Here is a 21,658-nt window from a genome sequence, read left to right on the forward strand (position 1 = left end):
GATGTTGTGCTAAAGGTATCATTGTAGGATGTAAGCTGTTCCAAGTAAAGCTGCCTTTGGCAATTGACTGATGGTGATTTTATCAGTATCAATGGTTCACTGGGTGCTCCAGATATTTTGGGATGGCACCCAAGGTGGCTATTACGATTGGTATTATCTTTGCTTTCTCTTGTCATAGTCATCCTACTTTCATTTGCAGATCTTGTATTTTGTGATTTTCTCCAGTTCTTTCTCTTCTCTTCTGCTGTCTCCAGGTACTGCCATGTCCACTATCCAGACTTACTTTTTTGTATTTCTTATTGACAATTGTTAGGTCTGGGGTGTTATGTGGCAACTGCTTGTCTGAATTCTAAAATCCTAGAGCACTTTAGTTGCTTCGTTTTCTATTACTTTGTCTATTTGTGGCTCCAACTGTTCTTATTATTATGGTTGTTTATCACTATGGTTCATCACACACTCAGTCAGATGTTTAGATTGGACTGGGCATTTTTATCCACCTATCAAATCATTCCATGGAATAAGCAGATATTATTGTTTCATGGTGTTAAAAGTATCATCACAGGATCTAAGCTGTTCCAAGTAAAACTGCCTTTTGCGACTGATTGATGGTGATTTCAATGGCATTCAAGTGGTGCTCCAACTGGGATAGGCAGATGGGGATGTTTGAGGGTGTTACAGATATGACGCAGGATGTAAACTGTGCCGAGTAAAACTGCCTTTTGCCAACTGACTGATAGTAAATTTATCAATACCAATGATGTTCAAGTAGTGCTCTAATTGTTTTGGGATTGCACCCAAGGGGCCTATTACTATTGGTACTACCTTTGCTAATTTTGGAATAGACAGCAATAGGGTGATTAAAATATTGATTTTTGAAAGTTATAAATGGACCAAGAGCCCAAATGGACTTGAAATAAGATTTTGGAATTAATAATAAGAATCCTTCTCATGGAAAAATGCTGTTGTTTTTAATATATATATATATATATATATATATATATATATATATATATATATATATATATATATATAATCAATTACCAATAAAACGTGAACACCAGGAATATAATAAACTATAAAAGTTTAATACCATCACCGATCACCAAGCTTTCGTCAGATACTTCTGACATCGTCAGGGTTAATGCTGGTCTGTGGGAGAGTGCCTTTATAGGTGAGCTGTCATTTGCACACAGCTCCTAGATCTTGTCTTAGGTCCTAATTGATTTAACTGCTTTTTAATTATGGACTTCCATACATATAATATATATATATATATATATATATATATATATATATATATATATATATATATATATATTTTCTGAGGTTTTCGCGGGTATTTTCTGAGGTTTTCGCTGCTCAAAGCACGAAGCTGAAAACACCAGCCTGAAGATGACGAATGAGACTTCGTCAAAACGTTGCCAAGACACTTCCAATTTTACGCGGAAGAAAACCCGAACAACCAAAGACCTACATACATATATATATATATATATATATATATATATTAGGTTTTAGGTTTTGCTAACAAAGAATAAAGAGAGAATGGTATAGCTATTTCGGGTTCTTTTAACCCTCATCAGCCAAACTTACTCTTCTGAGATTCGAACCTGGGCTATCTGCATGTTAGGCAGATGTTATAACCTCTAAGCCACGGGTTCTCTCCCACTTTGTTAGCTACCAGGAGAGTATGGGATTTTGAAGATTGGGCACTAGAGGGAACCAGAAGGAATTAAAGAGAATTAAAGATTACTATTAATTGAGAAAAGCACCTAAAGTTGATTTATTAATATAGAGCAAAGCAAATATTCTTATGAACAATGGAACCAGAAGTTAATTTTAAAAATGTCTGTCATTATAGACAGATTGTGTTTGGAAGATTATATGGAAGAGAAAGAAACCTCATGAGAAGATTGAGTGTGATTTGAAAGTGGGTTTAAAAATGATGGGCTATGGGAATGCTATGGAAGGAGATCATATACAGGATATACAAATGGTTGATGTCTTACTAAACCAAAATACTGACCTGCATAACTTTCTTATACTGGATTTACAAGAGAAAGTTGTTACAGTTTCGAAGAATATTGTGAGAAAAGAAAAAATGAGAAGTCATCACATTCTAGGACATTAGAAAAGAGATGAGAGAACAGAATATTTGATAAATTTTAAGAGAAAGTGATGTCACTAATGTTACTTATATTTGTTATAAAGGATATTTTTTTTTCTTTCATATACTTTTTGTTATTTTTATTCTTTTAGTTTGTACTGGTTCTCATCTTTTTAATTATAATATTCAATACAATTACTATGAAACAGAGGAACTTAGTATAGTTCTGCAACCTGATATTGTATTACAAAAGTGTATCATTAGCAATATATCATTCAAGCTTTTCACATATTCTTCGTGCTTCTAGAGTATGCATTTTTGTTTTAACTGTATGCAAAGAATAAAGAACTTTAGACATGTTTTTAAGTATCAACATCAGAGTGAATGATAAATAATTCCCTGGATTAGCCACTTTCCCAATTTGGGAGATAGAGACAATACTTGCCAATCACCAGTCAGGTCAATTCAATGATTGTCCAATATGCATGTGATTTAAGTAGCTCTGGCGATTTAAACACATTCAAAGTATATAGTTCCTGACCATGATTCTATCAAATCTCAAGCTTTAACTCTGTTCATTATTTTGCTTTTTGCCACTTCCTACCGGAATACATACATACATATATTCTTCTTGGAGAGGACTAAAGAACTGGGAAACTTTGTCTTTTCTTTGTTACTTGTTAGAATTTTGCCACCTTGTCTCAGCAACATTTCTAGTAATTTGAATGTATCTCTTAAATATTGTTCTTAGTATCCTTTAATGATCTCATATAATTCTGAGCTTTAGCTTCCTGATATTAGATTTATAGTTCTAGACTACCTGCACATGCTTTTCTTTCATTACCTCCCCTCTCACATAGTTACGCTTTTATAGTCCCCTTTTCATCATGCTTTTTGTGTAACCAAAGTGGCTTCTTTTGATGTTTTCCATTTTTTTTCCCTTTACTGAAATAGTTTGATTGATACTTTCTGGTCTTCCTTTTTAGGAACTCTCACATATCTTAAGCTCTTTTTCTCATTATTTTCTCCTATTTGTTGATCAGCTATGAATACCACAGGCCCTATCAACTAACTAGCTCTATAAGAAACAGAAAATTAGATCTCACATCCCAATGTACAAAAGACATATCTAATAATTTTCCTCTTGGATATTTTAGTAAACAGTACAGATTGTAAGACCAAACTACAATCAATATTCATTGTCAGAGTTTTATGTAATAGAAAAGGCATCAGAAACATCCCACAGATCTGAGCTGTAAGATTCCTTTTCTTGAACACAGCATTGACTTAAAGCATCTTACTTTCCATCTATATTCCTACAGAATATTTATTTGATCCATAACAAATTCTACTGTCTCATCCCAACTAAGAACCAGTTTGGTTTAGCGGCTAAGATGCTGAACTAGGAACAGGAATCTAACTTCTACCCTAGGCATGGAGAATAGTTGGGTGACCTTGGGCCAGTCACTCTCTTAATCAAGGAAGAATGCAATGGTACATCACTCCTGAAAATTTCACCTAGTTCTTCTAGTTTCTAGAAAACTAACTGACTCAAGACAAAGTCAGAGAGAAAAATCATCCTACATCACCCACACAAATATTTCTACCAACAATTATGAAATTAGCATCAGCTATTAATGTACAGCCTGCCACTTCTACTCACCTTTTCCTTGGGGAACCTGAGACCTACTACATGTTGGATTTAAAATGTGGGTAAACCCAGCAGTGACTGCTTCTCTTCCCCTCCCATTTTTAGGCTGCATATCCCACTTAGCCCCTGGCACTGTCAGCGGTACTTATCCTAAAACATCTGGACAGCACCAAATTGTCTACCCTCTATCCACAACAATTGAGAAGAAGCCCGTCTCCCTTTCCCACTGCTATCCACCAATCACCCTCTACCACCTCCCCCCCGCCCCCGCTAAACCCACTGAGCGCGCCTCCCCGGCCTTTACCCGTGAGATGCCGAAGCGATGTACCGTGAGCCCATAGGCTCAGCACCTGCTGGACCGACAAGTTTATCATGTGGTCCCCCGCTTCCGCCTTCATGGTCGCCGCGGGGGAGACGACCAGGCCGGTTCTGTCGCTGCTGGGCCGCCGCCTCGGGAGTCGTGCCTGGTTTGGGCAGCAGCCTCGGGAAGCGGGAGGCTGAGGCCAGGCTCCCACGGGGCCTCTAGGGGCCGAAGGGGCGCGGGTGGGGTGAGCTCCCCCCGGCGGGGGAGACATCGAGGACGGCAGTTGGACAAGCAAGGTGGCGGCGGGGGGCGCTAGCTCGCTCTCCGCCTCCCACCGCTGCTGGTGCTGGGCGCCGCGGCCCACCTAAGGCTGGCAAGCGCACAGAGCCCGGTGGTCTGGGGCTGAGGAGGGAAAAGGAGGCGGAGGTAGGCGCCGGGCAGCCGCGGCAGCAATGGCCATCACCGCCTCCTTTCGAAGCCGCCTCCTCATGGCCCCCTCTCAGTAGCTCGCGCCGACCGCGAGGGAAGGGGGGAGGAGGAGGTGGAGAAGACGACCGCGAGACGCAGCCGGCGAGCAACCGCCTCCCCTTCACGACGGCCGGCCAGCCACCGGACCAACCGCTGCTCCTGGCAAGATTGCGCGCGTGGCCCCACCTCCAATCAGTTACCTCCCCCGACGCGAGGCGGGCGCGTGCATAAGCGCACGCGCGCGACCGACCCATAAAACAGACGCCGCTCAAGCAGCCCCCCTCCTCCCCCCCCGATGGCTGGTTGTAAGGGAAGGTGCGATGCTCGTTCGCGAGGCGAAGCTGGGGGGGGGGGAGCTGCTGGGGTGGTGGAAAATTTAGGATAGGACAGGGTCGTTAACCCAAGCTTTCCGCAGATTTCAGCAGGGCGAAAGAGCCCAAATGCGGTCTGCTGTCTTTCCCATTTAAGGGAAACAGCGATGTGCGTCTCTTACAATTTGCCAAAACTGCTTTAATAAAGAATAATTGTAGCTCAGGTTTGAAATTAGGGACCCTGGTGCTCTCTAAGCTTGCTTGTTTTCTTGCAGACGTTTCATTGCTACTGATGATGTTACCTAGTTTGGATAATGAAACGTCTGCCAAAAAAAAAAAAAAAAAAAAAACAAGCTCAGAGAGCACCAAGAACCCCTGAATACTGCTTTGTTTCCATGTTGTCTGATATGGCTCCTTAGTTCATGTGGGGTTCTGCTTAAACAGATCATCACCTAAACAAATAGCAAAAATTCTTTAGTTCACCATAGAGAATTTAACAAACTGAGGGAAATGGAGTCATTAATAGATATAGGCAGGCAGGCTAGCAGATGCTTGGGGAAATCATGGGTAATGCGACAACGTGCCTTCTGTAGAGGATTTCAAATTCTTAGTCTTACCTTCCCCAGGAAGATTGCAAGCATCTTAGAAGAAGGCCACAATGTTGTTTTTTAAAAATAACAGGCCTATGCAGACAAAATGGAAGGACTGTAAAATTGTGTTTGCCACGTAGCCATTGAGGCCAGCTGCAGAGATGCCAGGCAAAGTAAGAGTAAGTTTTGACTGAACTCACATTTTATTATCCAGACAAAGTAGGAGTGATGTTGAATTCACTCTGGGCTTTACTCCTCAGACTTCTAGATCAAATTTTAAATAGGAAATTGTGGCACTGTTGACATTGAAGGACCTACACTGTGTAGATTACATAGTAATTATTAGAATTATTATTAGTATTATTAGAAGTGGCATGTTTATTCACTGTTCAATTCTAACTCCAGTTTAATTCTTGTTTTATTAATAGAGATGGGGCGGGATTTATCATTTTACAAAGTTATGATTCTGCCAAATTTGAGAACCAGAATTATGCCACACTTGATATCCAATACCTTGTGTACAGGGAACCTGAGCACAGGTAAGTACATTGTATGTGTGTGGTCAGTATTGGTAATATTTTATTTGGGAAATCCATATGTAAGTATGTTGCTCTCCCCAGAGCTGTATAGATTAGCTAGTTATGAAAAGGTTTTCCCCTTTGATTTGAAGAAGTGACTGAATACTAACATACTGAACCAGATTGTATTATGGCTTAGCATGAAATCTGAACAAAATAAACCATGGTTACAAAACATGTACCAGGCTGAGTTTGTGTCAACTCTGTGCCCAGCAATGCATAGCATTAAAACCCTTTCATATCAAAGTATCCAAAATTCTTTTAACATTATAGGAAATCTAGAGCAGGTTTACTACAACATTCATTTTTACATTCATTCTGCAAAGCATAGAGGGACTGAGTAATGAGCAAGTGGAAATTGTGGGTAGGGGGATAATTGTGCAATTATAAGACTCCTGAAGTCACCTATGTGTGAGCTGGATGGTTATATAAATTTGTTTACTAAATAAACTATGTTGTGTTGATTCATAGACGTACACGCAGTCATTCATTTCCTATATGTATTACTGTAACTTGCTCTACATGAAGTTGCTCCTGAAGAACGTCCGGAAGTTTCAACTGGTACAAAATTCAGTGGTACAGACAGTGATGTATGCATCTAGATCACCACACATTACACTTCTCTTTCCCAAACTACCAGTTTGCTTCTAGGTCTGACTGATGGTGCTGGTAAATGAACTGTAAAGTTTTACATGGCATGGAGCTGGGATATGTGAGAGATCGCCAGTGGGATGGGTAGATGTGATTTCATAATCACTCCTACCCATCTTATCAGATACAGCAGAAAGGTCATGTTGGCCATCCACTAAGGTATGCTATCTGACAGGACACAGGAGGAGATCTTTTCTGCTGTGGCACCCATCTTTTGGAACCTCATTTGCCCTGAGATAAAGATTGGATCCAACCATGCTGGCCTTCTGAAAGGGCCTGAAAACATAGCTCTACCATCTGGCCTGAAGATCTGGTAACATGGAGTTGGAGCCTGTGAAATGGCTGTGTTGCTAGGGAAATTAAGTCACTCTCTTGTGGATTACAAGATGGCATTATGAAGACAGCACAGCATTCCAAAAGCAGCACAGTGGTCAGGGAGACAACTGTAGTCAACGTTCAATGAAGAGGCTGTCTTGAAACAAAGCAAAGCAGTGGGGTGCTTCTGCTTTGGCCATGGTGGCTGGGCACAAAACGTGAAAAGTTGGTATGGGCAACCAACTTGGGAGAGAAGGTAGCTAAGCAAATGAATGTTTTCTGGGGCTTCGTGGGTGCTGTGGCTTGGTGCCATCTTCGTGGAGCCACGTGTAGGAAACTGGAGAAGTTGAAGTACCTGGGGTAACATAGTGACAATGGGCTTGAAAAGGAAAGAGCAAAAAGGCATCAAAGCACTTCTGGTTGTGGCAATTGGGTGTAAAACATGAAAGGTTGATATGTTGATGCTTACAGAGGTGGTTGAAGCTTTCCAGGGTGTGGCAAGCGGCCCCAGAACCATATGGTTCCAGGGCTGCTTGTTGCCTCACAAGGCAGGATGTGGAGTAGCCAAAGGGCAAAGATTGGGAGGCAATAGGCCAGTGGTAGCGAACCTATGGCACGGGTGCCAAAGGCGGAACTCAGAGCCCTCTCTGTGGGCACACGCACTATCTCCTCATCCCCGCCTCCTCCCACAGTCCCCTCCTCACCAGCAGCCCCCCGGAGGAGAGTCAGCCCTGGGCGCGGCCCACGTGAAGCAGCGCAGCCAAGGACATGGTAGCCAGGCAGTGGGGACAAGACTCTGCCCTTGTGCCCTGTCATGCGCAGATGATGCTGTGGGGCATGGGTGGAGGATGTGGCCGCCATGGCGCTGCTGCGCTGTCTGGGTGATCTGTGGCAGGCTGTGGAGGTAGGTGGCCCAGTGGGCAGGGCAGAGCAGGGACTGGGTGGGGGGCGGGTTTTGGGCACTCGGTCTCTAAAAGATTTGCCATCACTGCAATAGGCAGATGGGGGGAGTTGTAGACCGTCCCTTACCTGACTGGGAAAGGCCATGCTCAGAATGGCTTGGATTGGGGTGAATAGCTACTTAATGATGATTCTTGGTTAAATACTGCAACTGTGAAGGCAAGAATTTCCCATTACAACTTCATGCAGTCACATCACATTTCACTTTACAACTGTACTAACTTATGACAGTCACTTACAATTATGGTTGTAAGTTGAAGGTAGTCTCTAATCAGGAGTTTGTGAAAGGCAGAACTATGTAGCTAATGGTCCCAGCGAGGCACAAATAAACAAAGAATTCCCAAACCAAAAGCAGGGAGAAGGTAAATTGCATTAATTATTAGAATTGGGAATAGGTTATTAAAATGTTTTGACTGTAACAAAAATGTTGCATCACACTTTGCTTTTCATTGAAGGTACATTATATACTCGGTTAAAGAAAGATTCTTTTAAAAAGATTTCTGTTCTGGAACAGAACTTACTGAAATATTCATAAAATATGAATATTTGGCTCATGTATTTTATGTACAGACTATTCTGTTTCACAAATACTTTGAGTATTGCTACAGGGAATAGAATTGTGCCTAATGGAAGAGGAAGGATTGTTCTTACACATTTTCATACTCTGATGCTCTCCAGATATGATGCTAATGGCATTTGGAAATTATAACGTGAACACTCTTCAGAATTTATTTACACAAAGATATTTCCTGATTGTTGTAAAAAGTCTCAGCTAAGTGCATTTGATGGCTTCTGGTTACGTTAAAAATTCACACAAAATTCACACAACTGCATTGTACACTGCAATAATCACTATAACAAAAGTAATTCCCTGAGCTGTTATTTTTATTTTTGAAACGTCAAAGCTCTCATCTCATCTCAAAGAACCTGCCCAGATGGGACAAAGGTTCTCATTTAGATGAGATAGTTCTGTTTATAAAACATAGTTAATTAAATAAATCACATAATAATGTTTAAACTTTTTGATCTTGTGGGGCTGCATTACTGTCTGTTCAGGACTGCATGCAGCCCATGGGCTGCAGGTTGGACATGCCTGATATAAACTGTTTGTTTAACATGCTTAACTGGACTGCTGAATAAACTCAGGTTTTGCTTGAGTTTTTCAACCAAGTCTTTAATTAACTAGCAAGTATTGGTATCAACACAACTGTGGCGATTCATTTTCAGATACAAGTAGTCCTCGACCTATGACTATTTGAAGTTATGATAGATCTCCCCAGGGCTACTTACAGCTCAGGTTCAAAGTTCTGACAGCCACCCCACCTGATCTCATTTTCATTGCTTGGCAGTTGACCCACATTTATGTCCATTTGCAATGTCCTGTGGTCATCTGATTGCAGTTTATGAAACTGGCATTTACTTCTGTTTTCAGGCAGAAAATGCCCATTGAAGACAATGGATTTGTTTAACAACCACAGTAAATGAGGCCATAAAATCAGGCATGGTCATGTGGAAACCTGCTTAAGAACCAGCATGACTTTCAACCAAATTCCGGGCTCAGTTTTGGTTGTAGGCCAAGAACTGCCTATATGTAAATGTATTATATTGGAAACACCAAGGCAGAAACAGCCATTGGTCACACATCAACATATCAAGTTTAACAACAACAACAACAATAATAATAATAAAAAGTTGGAAGGGACCTTGGAGGTCTTCTAGGCCAACCCCCTGCTCAGGCAGAAAACCCTATTCCATTTCAGACAAATGGCTGTCCAGTCTCTTCTTAAAAACTTCCAGTGTTGGAGCACTTACCGGTTCTGGAGGCAGGTTGTTCCACTGGTTAATTGTTCTGTCAGGAAATTTCTCCTTAGTTCTAGGTTGCTTCTCTCCTTGGTCAGTTTCCATACATTGCTTCTTGTCCTGCCTTCAGGCGCTTTGAAGAATAGCTTGACTCAAGGAGAGTCCTATTCAGCTAACCCAGGGCATTCAGTGTTTCTCCTAATTCTGTCTCCAACTTCTCTTACATTCACAGCCAGGGAAGCATCTGTGGTTATTTTTGTGTGTGTGTGTGTGTGTGTGTGTGTGTCAAGCTCCCATGACATTTTAAGCCATGGTGACTGGGCATGCTGAATGAGAATAATGGGCATTTTAGAGCAAATATTTAGTAGGGAATCAAATTGGAGAAAACTATATTTGGGCTTGTTTCAAACCATTGTAGTGATCCAAATTGATAAAATTAGATTATTTGCCATTTATGTGGTTTTGCCTGGTTAGTGCTGAAATATTATTTTGATATGTTTTAACCCTCTGATTGGCTTCCCTAAAGGAGTTCCAATTTAAGGTCCAAGTTTCATTATATGGCTAGAGGTGGAATGAGGATCACTGCACTCCTCCGCAGCAAGCACCAATGTTCAAAATAATTATTAACAGGAAAATAAGGAACACAATTATATTATATATTTATTATATTACGCACATATGCATACAAGCTGTTTAAGCTGCACAAGATGAGGAAGAAATAGGAATCTGTTGATGTGGATTTCTTACTTTGATGAGCACTACCAAAACGTACCAGCAGATGGCAGAGTTTTACATCCAATGAAAGCTACATACCAATGCTCTGGTTTATACTGAGCAATTTTCTTGTAAATACAGCTCACTTTCATGACTCCCAAACAGAATCCTTCTTCTGGTAATCATTATATGGAAAAAAATGTCACTTTTCCACACTTTTTTTTTCCATTTTTCAATCAGGCAAGGCTTTGCTCCAAGGATTAGGAATCTTTTTTTTTCTTGTCCTTTTTACAATTGTGCTAATCATATTAATATAGTAATATTAATTTTCTATAAGGATGCAATTAAACCTTGACTGAAAGAAGGGTCCTGAGACTGAAGCTAAAGAAATGGAATTGGGGGGGGGATCTTTTACCCAAGCCTAACCTTTGACAGGCTGTGGGGTCAAGACCCAGAGATAAGGCAAAATGTGCTCAGAGTTATTTGCACAAGGAATTCTTTTCCCATTCCCTGCTGCTACATAGCTGTATTCCGAATATGCCGGATGATTAATGGACAAATTTTCTTCTCCCTCAAAGAGACAGGGATCAGAGCAGCTAAAGGTTGCTCCATTCTTTGCCACTCAATATCTGAGGAGCCCAATCTCCAGTTTTCTGAGATAGGAAAGTGTAGTCGCCTCCAGATGTATTCTGGGAGCTGTAACCTCAGCTTCCACATATCTGGAGGCATTTGATTGTGATGGCAACAGGCAGACATCAAGTTGAGGCAAATGGAATTAAGATTTGCACGGATGGAGATGGAGCTTCCAGGTACTATTAGATTAAAACTCACAGATCACTTAGTGCAAACTAAGAAGGGTGGAAAACCCAGGAGTTGTGGTTTGCGTGCAACTCGGCATCAATATAGTTGTTCCTCGACTTACAACAGCTCATTTTGTGACTGTTCAAAGTTACAACAGCACTGAAAAAAGTGACTGGTTTTGACCATTTTTCAAACGTAGGACCATTGCAGCATCGCCATGGTCAGCTGATCAAAATTTGGATGCTGGCAACTGACTCGTATTTACGATGGTTGAAGGGTCCTGTGATCACCTTTTGCGGCCTTCTGGCAAGCAAAGTCAATGGGGAAGCCAGATTCACTTAACAACCATGTTACTGACTTAACATCTGCAGTGATTCAGTTAAGAACTGTGGGAAGAAAGGTCATAAAATGGGGCAGAACTTAATAAATGTTTCACTTAGCAAGAGAAACTCAATTGTGGTCGTAAGTCAAGGACTACCTGTAATTGCATTACTAGACATTGGTAGTAAAACAAAAGTTTCAAAATTTTTGACTTCATTCTGTGGACATCTCTATGTCACTTGATACACCTCCTCCATTCCTAGTGGCCTAAAGTTCATTTTAAAATTCATTAAGGCTGATTTGGGGAGGGGGGACTATTTTTGCCAAGACTTTAATGTCAGACTCCTCTGGGCTTAGCTTTCCAGACTTGCCACTCAATTGTTATTGCTTTATTGCCGAGATCAGAGGTCTCCAACTTTTCTGGGCTCGTGGACTGGAGGGAAAGAGAGTAGCTTCCAAATTGCTGCGACCAGCAATCCCGTTCATGCATGTGGCATGCACTGGCACCATGCACATGCGCGAACAGCCATGCACCTCCTGTGGTGGCTAGCAGCTTCATGCATGCGCGAATGACTGCGCAACCCATGCCGGAGCTAGCAGTCTGTTTCACTCATGCGCAAATAGCCCACAATACCCACCCCATGCTAGCAGCCCTGTTGACGCCCGTGCGCATGCGCAAACGGCTGCTAGCCTAGAGTGAGTGTGGAGGGAATGCGTGCCCACGTGTGCACGCACTGGCCAGCCTTTTCCGTGGCCCGCTGGCCTAGATGGATGTTCCCACTATAAAAAGCAATTTATTTTCTATCAGTATGTGACGGTATTACAGTGTGGTCCCTTCTTATACCTCTTGTAATTTTATTTCACCAGTTCCTTTTTCATTTTTCCCATGCCTTATCAGACTTTTTGCCTTGTACTTTTCAGTGTTGGAGTTAGATCAGGGGTCCCCAACCCCTACACTGTGGACCAGCACCTGGTTGTGGCATGCCAGAAACCAGGCCATGGAAATAAGCTAAGCCCCCCATCCACGCATGCAAAACCACATCCCCTCCGATCCACGGAAAAAAACTCTCTCGACAGAACTGGTCCCCAGTGCCCAAAAGATTGGGGGTTGCTGAGTTAGATGATTGTTTGTTATTGATAGAACTGACATCTCTATCCTGAGACTAGTGCTCAGCTTCCAACAGAACAGAACAGAACAGAACAGAACCTTGGAAATCTTCTAGTCCAGCCCCCTGCTCAAGCACGAGAACCTATACCATTTCAGAAAAGTGACTATCTAGTTCTATGGTGGCGAACCTATGGCACGCATGCCACAGGTGGCATGCAGAGCCCTCTCTGTGGGCACACGTGCTATTGCCCCACTCCTAGGCCTTCAGCTGGGTTTTATAAAACCTTTTCGCTTTAGGCCTCCACCGTGTGCAAAAAAAAAAGGATCAATCAATTTCAACTTCTCGCGGGGAAAAAAAAGATCTCGCAAAGTTGGAATTGATTGAACTTTTTAGTCCCACCCAGTCTGCCATTACCACCATACCCACCCAATTAGCCACGCCCATGCAATGGGCCACACCCACCCAATGGGCCATGCCCACCCGGCACCCAACGATACATAAGTGGGTTTTGGGTTGCAGTTTGGGCACTCGGTCTCTAAAAGGTTCTCCATCACTGGTCTAGTCTCTTAAAAACCTCCAGTGATGGAGCGCCCACAATGTCTGAAGGCAAGCTGTTCCACTGGTTAATTGAATGAGCTATATGTAGGGTGCTGTGCTTTCAGGTTACATCTAGGAGGATGAACACAAACTAGCTGATAGCTTTTCAGGGCTACTAGATCTAGACCAGTGGTTCTCAACCTGTGGGTCGGGACCCCATTTGGGGTCGAACGACCATTTCACGGGGGTCGCCAAACAATGCAGTCCGCCATTTTTTCCCCTTTTCCTTAGCTGTGCTACTCCCTTTTATTCTATTGGCTTTTGAAAGCCAATAGAATAGACTCTCTTGAATAGAGTCTAATTCTATTGGCTTTCAAAAGCCAATAGGAATTGTCCAGGCTGTCTCTGCCCTGCTGAGCCCGCCAAAAGTCCCATTCTGCAAACGGTGCTGCACCAGTTGAGTAGTCCTCGACTTACGACCGGTTGAGTAGTCCTCGACTTACGACCGGTTGGGGGTTGTGGCATTAAAAAGGTTGAGAACCACTGATCTAGACTGCAAAATCTGGAAGAGGTGGACAAAGCTTTTTCCATCTATCTTTGCTGCCCTCTTGTGGTCAAGCAGAGTTTTGTAGCCCAGATCTAGCAGCCCTTTTATCTGACTGCCGTTGTGTTTTATTAATGAGATAAGTCTCATTAATTTCAATAATTAAAAAATGAGCAATATCACATTAGGCTGGATATCCACAGAGATCTTTCTACTGAATCCACACAATGTGATTTGAACGATCTTATTTTATTCTGCTTTGCATATATTTACCACAGCAGATTTTTTTAAAATAGTTTTCATGACTGTTTTCACTTCAAGGATCAATAGATCATCAATAGCTCCTCAGCTTTTGAGATCACATTTTGTCTTGCTATTTCCTTTTCTTGATATGAGAAGTATTAAAGTTTAATTCTCCCATTGTTGCTGCCCCCATCTTTTTCTTTTTGCTGAATGCCTCACCATTTTTGCTGCTCTTGCCTGGGGTTTAATTTACTGATAGGACAAAACCTTTTGGAACTGTGCTTAACATATTTTATTGATTGCAGACCCCTGTATGGTTTTAATTTACATTCCTGGCATTTTTAAAGCAGCTTTAACATGCTCTCAAATTCTTCTCCTTCCTTATAATTTCTGTCCTTCCTTGAAGGTGTGATCTAATCTTCCGGGCCTTTGTCTTCTCCCATTAAGTGATTTAAGGGGATGTGGGGGAGAGGCTTAATTTGGCAGTCCTTGTTAAAATGTTTGTTTATGTTGTTGATTTAAGCCACTGACAAGCAGCCCTGCCTGGCACCAAATGCTCCCAGCAGCTGAGAAGGAAATTACTGATTTTCCACAGGCTCCATTCATGAAGTAGAAACCAATGTCCTTATTTGGCTATTTGGATTCCCCTTCCCCATCATTACTATCAGAGGATAAGAATTTTGCCCAGTGCTGTTTGTTGGGCAGCAAAGCTGATTTTTCAACATTAGTTTGAGGGTGTGTACTTGAGATTTGTAGAGTTTGACGGAAATAATATAACAATTGTAGCAGTTATGAAAACTCACTTAGTCTAAAAGGATCACTCCAAATAAGCCTGCAAGACTAATTTGCACTATTTCACCACAAAATTGAAATGACTGTGGAGGGAGATCAAAAAAGTCAAGGAGGCAGTCATAGCTGTGCAATCAAAACCTCACCCCACTTTTTAATGTATGTCATGTGAAGGGTCAAAGCAAAGTAGAATTCTGGATAGACAGTGGACAACAGATGGGCATACCAGTTTTAATCAGTAGAAACATCTTTGTGGAAAGATCAATGGCACAATGGAAGACCACAGTTACTGGTCAGTGGGGATAGACTGGGAGAGGTTAATAACAAGAAAAGAATCTTTCAAGGAGACTCATTCTCACCACTACTGTTTATTATTGCATTAATTCCTCTGTCAACAATACTGAACAAGTCAGGCTGTGGCTATCAAACATCAAAAACATCTTCCAGGCTATCCCACCTCCTTTATATGGACAATTTGGAACTGTATGGAAAAACACCATCTGAAATAGAATTGTTGCTCAACACTGTCCATAAATAAGACCAAGGTATTGCAATGGAGTTTGGATTGGACAAAGGTGCTCCCTTCATCATCAAGAGGGGGAAAATAGTGAAAACCGAAGGAATTAAGATGCTGTATGGAAATCTGGATGAAGATGATCACTACAAATCTTCCTCAGGCTGACCTCATGAAGCACTGAAGTCAAGAAGTTAGACGGGAATATATCATGAGAGTAGAGAAGATTGTGAAAATCGAAACTCAGTGGAGGAATACTATCAAAGCTCTTAACACATGGGCAACTCCAGTCATTAGATACACAGCTAGAATAGTGGGCTGAAGCAGAATTAAAAGCATTGGATAGGAAGACCAGAAAAATATTAACAATGAATCGTGCCCTTTTCCATTTGGAAAGCCATCACTGCTGCCCTTCCTTTGTACCATACATGCATATAAATGTGCAATGACCAATACAGTTGCAAGAACAAGACTGCTATGCTTCTAAACTATAATCCATGCCCAAAGTGCTTAGGATTTCAGCTTCCATCTGCCCCAGCAAGTATGGCTAGTGGAAAAGGACTGTGGAAATCATAATTCAAAACATCTGGAGGCATCATCCTGCCCATCTCTGCAAAGCATTCCTCTGAAAATAAATCTCACGAAACCTAATGAGTCTTACTTCTGAATAAACATGTATAGAATTGCACTTCTAATCTCCAGTGGCCTTTCCTCTAACTGGTCTCCAAAAAGCACGGCAAAATTTACATAGTTCTAATCATGCCTAGTTCATATGAATCTGTTAATGCTCAAATGTGATGTCAGCTACAAACTCAGGTGGGATGCTTCAGGGAGATTAGATTTCTCTGAATTACAAGAACATCCCTTCCTTAAAACAAAGCAGCAGACTTTTTAACACCATGTTTAATAGTTTAGATCAAGCATGTTTGGACTTTAGATGAATTACATTACCATGGAGAGGTTTAGTATAACAAAACTCTGTGAACACTCAGTAGCGTTTAATGACAGTTGCCACTGGTATATTGAACAGAGCCTAATCTGATAAATGTATAAGCCTTCAATATTCATATGGTGTCTTTATTGTGGAAAATGAATTAAACGTAGTACATTAGAAATTCATATAGAAAGGCTTGTGCAGAGAACTTACTATTCCAATTACTATGCCATATTTTATTTATATCCCATCTTTATTACTTCTTCCTATTTGCCTCACAACAGTAACCCAGTGAGGTGGGTATATAATATGAGTCACTAATACTTCAAGTATAACTCAGGAAAAAAATCCACAACATTTTTATTAATAGCTCAGGTTGCATTGAGAGACTTGGGGAACATGAGATAATATAAGTAAAGCTGAAAGGCATCATTCTAACTCATAATAACTTTTACTATGATTAATTGACTAAGCTATGGTTTACTTGTTCTAAAACTCAAAGCATAGATTTGTACACCACCCATATTATGACTTTGTCCAATATTTGAATGCAATTATTGTGGATGGCAATCGCAGTGTGTATAGTTTAGATATAAAGTACTTGTTAACATGTTAGAACAGGTGTTCAGAAATTACTTACAAAGCTTGTCCTGCTAATATGAAATGAATAAGAATTATTCTTGACAAGGAATATCTTCATGACTCTCTGAAAAGACTAAATTGAAGAAACAAAGCTTATTTCCAAGGAAAAGAAAAGATCACTGGACTCTAGTGCATGCCATACTTCGTGATCTTGAGGACTATTAAAAAGATCACAGGGAACAGTTGAGCTTGTGTAACATAGATTGTATTTAGCAGTTGGTCATCTTCTTTACTCTAATATTCAGTGGGTAATTAAATAGTCCTTAATATATGACCGCAATTGAGCCCAACATTTTCCTTGCTAAGCAAGATCATTGTTAAGTGAATTTTGTCCCATTTTACAACTTTCTTGCCATAGTTGTTGAATCACTGCCGTTGTTAAGTTAATAACATGGTTGTTAAGGGAATCTGGCTTCCCCATTGAAATTTGCCTGTCAGAAGGTCACAAAAGGTGATCACATGATCTAAGGTCACAGCAATTGTCATGAATACATGCCAGGTGCCAAGCATCTGAATTTTGATCACGTGACCTTGGGGATGTTGCAATGGTCATGTGATGAGTCACTTTTTTCAGTGCTATTGTAGCTTTGAACGGTCACTAAACTAATGGTTGTGAGTTGAGGACTACTTGTGTATTTCTATTCTATTCTATTCTATTCTATTCTATTCTATTCTAATCTATTCCTATTCTATTCTATTCTATTCCTTTCATTTCTACCTTCCCACTGCCTGGCAAAGAGCTAATTTGGCTTGAGGGAAGGCTGTAATCTGTATCTATGATGGCTAAGTGATCTATTTTCTTTCACAGAGGTTGTGGACTCTGTGTAAGATCTGTTTCTCTTCTTTTCCAGATGTAATGTCCCAGAGCAGAGCCTTAGAATTAAGTAGAGATCCTGAAGGTAAGCATTACCTTGAATAAAAACCAGGAATATATTGAATTTGCTGTTTTAAATTACAGAGGGATAGGATCATTAAGTCTGTGTTGGCAGACATGAAAGAGTCTTGTAGTATATTAAATGCTACTTCAAGTTCTGATTCATGAAAGTTTAGGCTGTGATAAAATCAGTTACGGTAACCTTTAAGCAATCACAAGATTTTTCAACATTTATTTTCTTGTTCATCCTGGTGAAAGAATCTAAACAGCAATAGTATAGACGCCACCTAGGATCAAAAGAAGTTGCTATTGATTTTGGAAATGCGTTGGCATTAATTACTCTGGATGAAGTGCTAAAGCTGAGAAGGTGCTGCCGCTTATCACCTTAGCTGAAATAGCAAAGAATGATGTCACCCTCAGTTGGAGAGCTATCAAGTAATTAATCACACTCAAACTGCTAATCAAAACTGTTGATCTTGATGGCAGAGCCAGTGGGTAATTCTCTGAACCAACTATACACATCTGGAGGGTACTTAGTTGGGAAAGATTGGCACATACGAACTTGATCAACCCCAAATACTATTTCTTTATCTACTTTATTTTATCATAAAAACCAATCCTGAATTAAGATTGGAAATGGCAGATAGTTTTTATTGTGTTTTCAAGGTATCTTGATAGTACTGCCTATTTGTGGCTTTATTACTACTCCTTGAGCAGTGCAGGATAAATTTGGGTGGAGACAGCACTGAATGAACTTTTAAATATATGCATAAAGAACATCAATTCCCATTTCTCACCTTTTATCCTCTACTCTTTTCTTTCCCTTCTTCCCCATACAAAAGCCTAATACAGACAAACAGATACATAGTCATGCATGCACACCAGTCAGAATAAAGTATAAAATAAATGAACAAAAAGTGCTTGTGTTTTTGTGTATACACACATGCACAAACACACACACACACACAAATCATTCCTGAAGGGGCTTCCACATCTGAAGGAACCTTAAGAAACTTCCAAGTGTCCAAAATTTATCTCCCTCTTCACTGTCAGCTATGGAGAACCATGACTTTTCACCCACTTTTTGGCAGCTTAAAGAGAGAAAGACAAGAGATGTACAATAATGTCCATAGCAAAAGCAAGAACAAAAAGAATAAATCACAATCCTCTTCCTTTCAACTAACCATGGAAAGTGTAATATCTACTAACTATGGCAGGACTAATCCATTAATCAGGAATGAGTAAACCACAAATGTACTGCCGTATGCATTATCTCTTTATTTTAGAGGAAATAGCAGGAGGCTTTTGATCTCAGATTATGAGGAAGACTTTTCTCTTTACCACTCTGTCATTCTCTTAGTTCCTGGACCCATCTTATTGAAACAGTAAAAAGCAGAAGTGCAAAATAGGGTTTTTTTCATAGGTAAAAGAGTTAAGATGTGCCAAATCTCTTTTATCCCCACCCCCTCAAAAATCACAGTTCTACCAACTGTGACTTGGAACATAAAGAACAGGTCTCACTATGCACATAAGATAAACTCACTTTACAGACTTTTTCAAGAAAACGACCTGGAAATAACCAGGTTCTACTATGGTGGAAACAGGATACTATGCCATTGACTGCAAGAGAATGAGGGAGAAATATATTCATTAAGATATTTGTAAATAAATTATAAAGAGCTGTGGTGGCACAGTGGGTTAGAATGCAGTATTGCAGACTAATTCAGCCCAGAATTTGATCCTGATTGGCTCAAGGTTGACTCAGCCTTCCATCCTTCCAAGATCGGTAAAATGAGGACCCAGATTGTTGGGGGCAATATGCTGACTCTGTAAACCGCTTAGAGAGGGCAATACTGTACGGTGAATTTTCCTAGGTTGCATGCTGTGTACCTTATAAAAATGAAAACAAAAAAAATAGTGCTGTTTTTACAGGATGTCCACTGTTACATTTGGTACATGGCAAATAACCAGCCTTATTGTGTTCGGAGTCACATTTACCTCCCAATTAGCATTAGACTGAAGTTTCAGGCATTTCTTTATAAATCATCTTCTTGCAATCAGTTTATTCTACATAATTTTACAGTTATGATCAGCTATGGTGTGTGGATGTGATTGTGATGTGAAATGTTAACAGCTTCATATTAATTAAAACAGTCTTGTGTAAATAAAGCCTTATGTTGAAAATGCAGAGAATATATTCTGTAAACAATCACCATATTTTATTGACTGAAAAGGATGAATGTTAATATCCTTTGTAAAAAAAATTCCCTTTTAATTTTGCTTTTTTCCTCCTTGCTGTATATTCCTGCAAACCTGAAATAAGGCCCTGTTTTAAAATCCAGCACCACTTGGTTTCTTCTCTAGTGACTGCAAAACACCTTTGGTCCTATATGGCTTCATATATTCTAGGGAGAACTCTGAGTTCAAAATCTTTTAAAGTTGACAGTTTGGTTTTTGAGGCAGACATTTAATTCCTGTCAGCTCTTGAATAAGTGGATCAGCACTTGTTAAAAATGCAATGAGGCTGTACGATGGTAGAAGTGCCTATAGTATTTCCTATAGGCAGTCCAACTAAAAGTCAAGCTGTCTAGCTGACTGCAGATTACGAAGCTGCAGTTTTGCAAAGCCTGGAAAAGTTTTACTAAAGATCTGGGCAGGTGTCACTAGACCTATTGTGTTCCAGGGACATCAAAGAGTAAACTTTACCAGTCAATAGCTTCAGATAGCAGTAATTTTTTTGAATTCCTGCCTTTCTCTTCTTTAAAATACCATATAGACCATACTGAGGCTTATTGAATTACAATAAAGGAAAAAGAAAGAGGAGGCTCTACTGTTCTCAAGTGACATCATCAGAAAACCTGGCTGTGATTTCAAAATAATCAAAACCACACTTAACAATAGACAAGGCAGACTTGGTTTTTCATATTTTTTTCTGTTCAGTAATCTCTCATCCTCCAGATATTGTTAGATTCCATTACTCATTACTAAAAACAGCACAGCCAGCAAGTTATGGTTGATGGTAGGTGGAGTCCATTAAAGGACAATGGACCTCAGCAATCTTATCCTTGGTTTAATTAAAAAAAAAACAGTGTAAGAAGGCATACACCATCCAATGAAGCCTATTGTGACTATTGTACTTCTTCAACAGAGGTCCTCCCCATCCATACACCTATTCTTTCATTGTTATTGTAAATGATGCTACAAGTTTTTTGCTATAACTATATATTTGCAACCCAGTTGGAAAACAAAAATGGAAGTGAATGGTACAGAGGAGAAAGTAAGGAATAAACGTGTTTTGTTGGTGGCTGAGTAATTCATGCTTGTTTACAATCTTTGCTAACAAGCATGAGATCTTATGTAAATTCCTTATTCATTTGCCCAAGGAGAGCAATCAAGGCTTGACCCATCTAGGAAGTGAGATCCTTATCCATCTAGCAAAAGCTCTCTGTGTACCTTTCTTTTTCCCAAAATACAAGTAGCAGGTGGATAAAAAGAGAAATCTTTAGGAATGGAATAGAATGGAATAGAATACTTTATTGGCCAAGAGTGATTGGACACACAAGGAATTTGTCTCCAGTGCATAAGCTCTCAGTGTACGTACAAACAACAAAGTAATATAATAATCATAAGATACCAATAGGAGAAGTTAGTAAAAAATATGAGAAGGATAATAGTAATACAGCTATACTATACGGGTAAATATCCTTAGACATAAGACAGTATTGTGGTAATTAGGCATTCAGCAGGGTGATTTTAAAAGAATTGTAGTTAAAGGCAAAAGTTTAAAACTTTTGTGCTGAGTCTTAATCTGCTGCTCTAACTTTGCTTAGTTCAGACATGTCAAAGACAAGGCCCGGGGGCCAGATGCGGCCCGCGAAGTGGTTTCATGTGACCCACGAAG

The 21,658-nt window shown here is 40.3% G+C and overlaps 1 protein-coding gene and 1 long non-coding RNA gene across 7 annotated transcripts in view; one reads left to right on the plus strand and one right to left on the minus strand.

The window, feature by feature from the left end:
- TMEM170B (transmembrane protein 170B) overlaps positions 1–4,687 on the minus strand; it is a 70,012-nt gene extending 65,325 nt beyond the window's left edge. For 3 of the 4 annotated variants that reach the window (XR_005557446.1, XR_005557445.1, XR_005557444.1), the window contains exon 1: positions 4,063–4,687. Coding sequence is in view for 1 of the 4 variants with exons in the window: in XM_039349492.1 (XP_039205426.1) it covers positions 4,063–4,333 (271 nt within the window). In the remaining 3 variants the exon portion in view is untranslated. The remainder of the gene's footprint in view (positions 1–4,062) is intronic. The other variant, XM_039349492.1, reaches the window with a different exon arrangement.
- A 58-nt stretch (positions 4,688–4,745) lies between these two features.
- The window catches only part of LOC120310745, a 52,753-nt gene continuing 35,840 nt past the window's right edge, over positions 4,746–21,658 (plus strand). The window contains exons 1-3 of one of the 3 annotated variants that reach the window (XR_005557450.1): positions 4,746–4,845; positions 5,860–5,970; positions 17,735–17,782. This is a non-coding gene — a long non-coding RNA (uncharacterized LOC120310745). The remainder of the gene's footprint in view (positions 4,846–5,859; positions 5,971–17,734; positions 17,783–21,658) is intronic. The other 2 variants (XR_005557448.1, XR_005557449.1) reach the window with 2 other exon arrangements.

This window comes from Crotalus tigris, unplaced genomic scaffold (assembly GCF_016545835.1).
Source record: "Crotalus tigris isolate CLP2741 ecotype Arizona unplaced genomic scaffold, ASM1654583v1 scf7180000017564.2150845, whole genome shotgun sequence".
NCBI classification, from domain to species: Eukaryota; Metazoa; Chordata; class Lepidosauria; order Squamata; family Viperidae; genus Crotalus; species Crotalus tigris.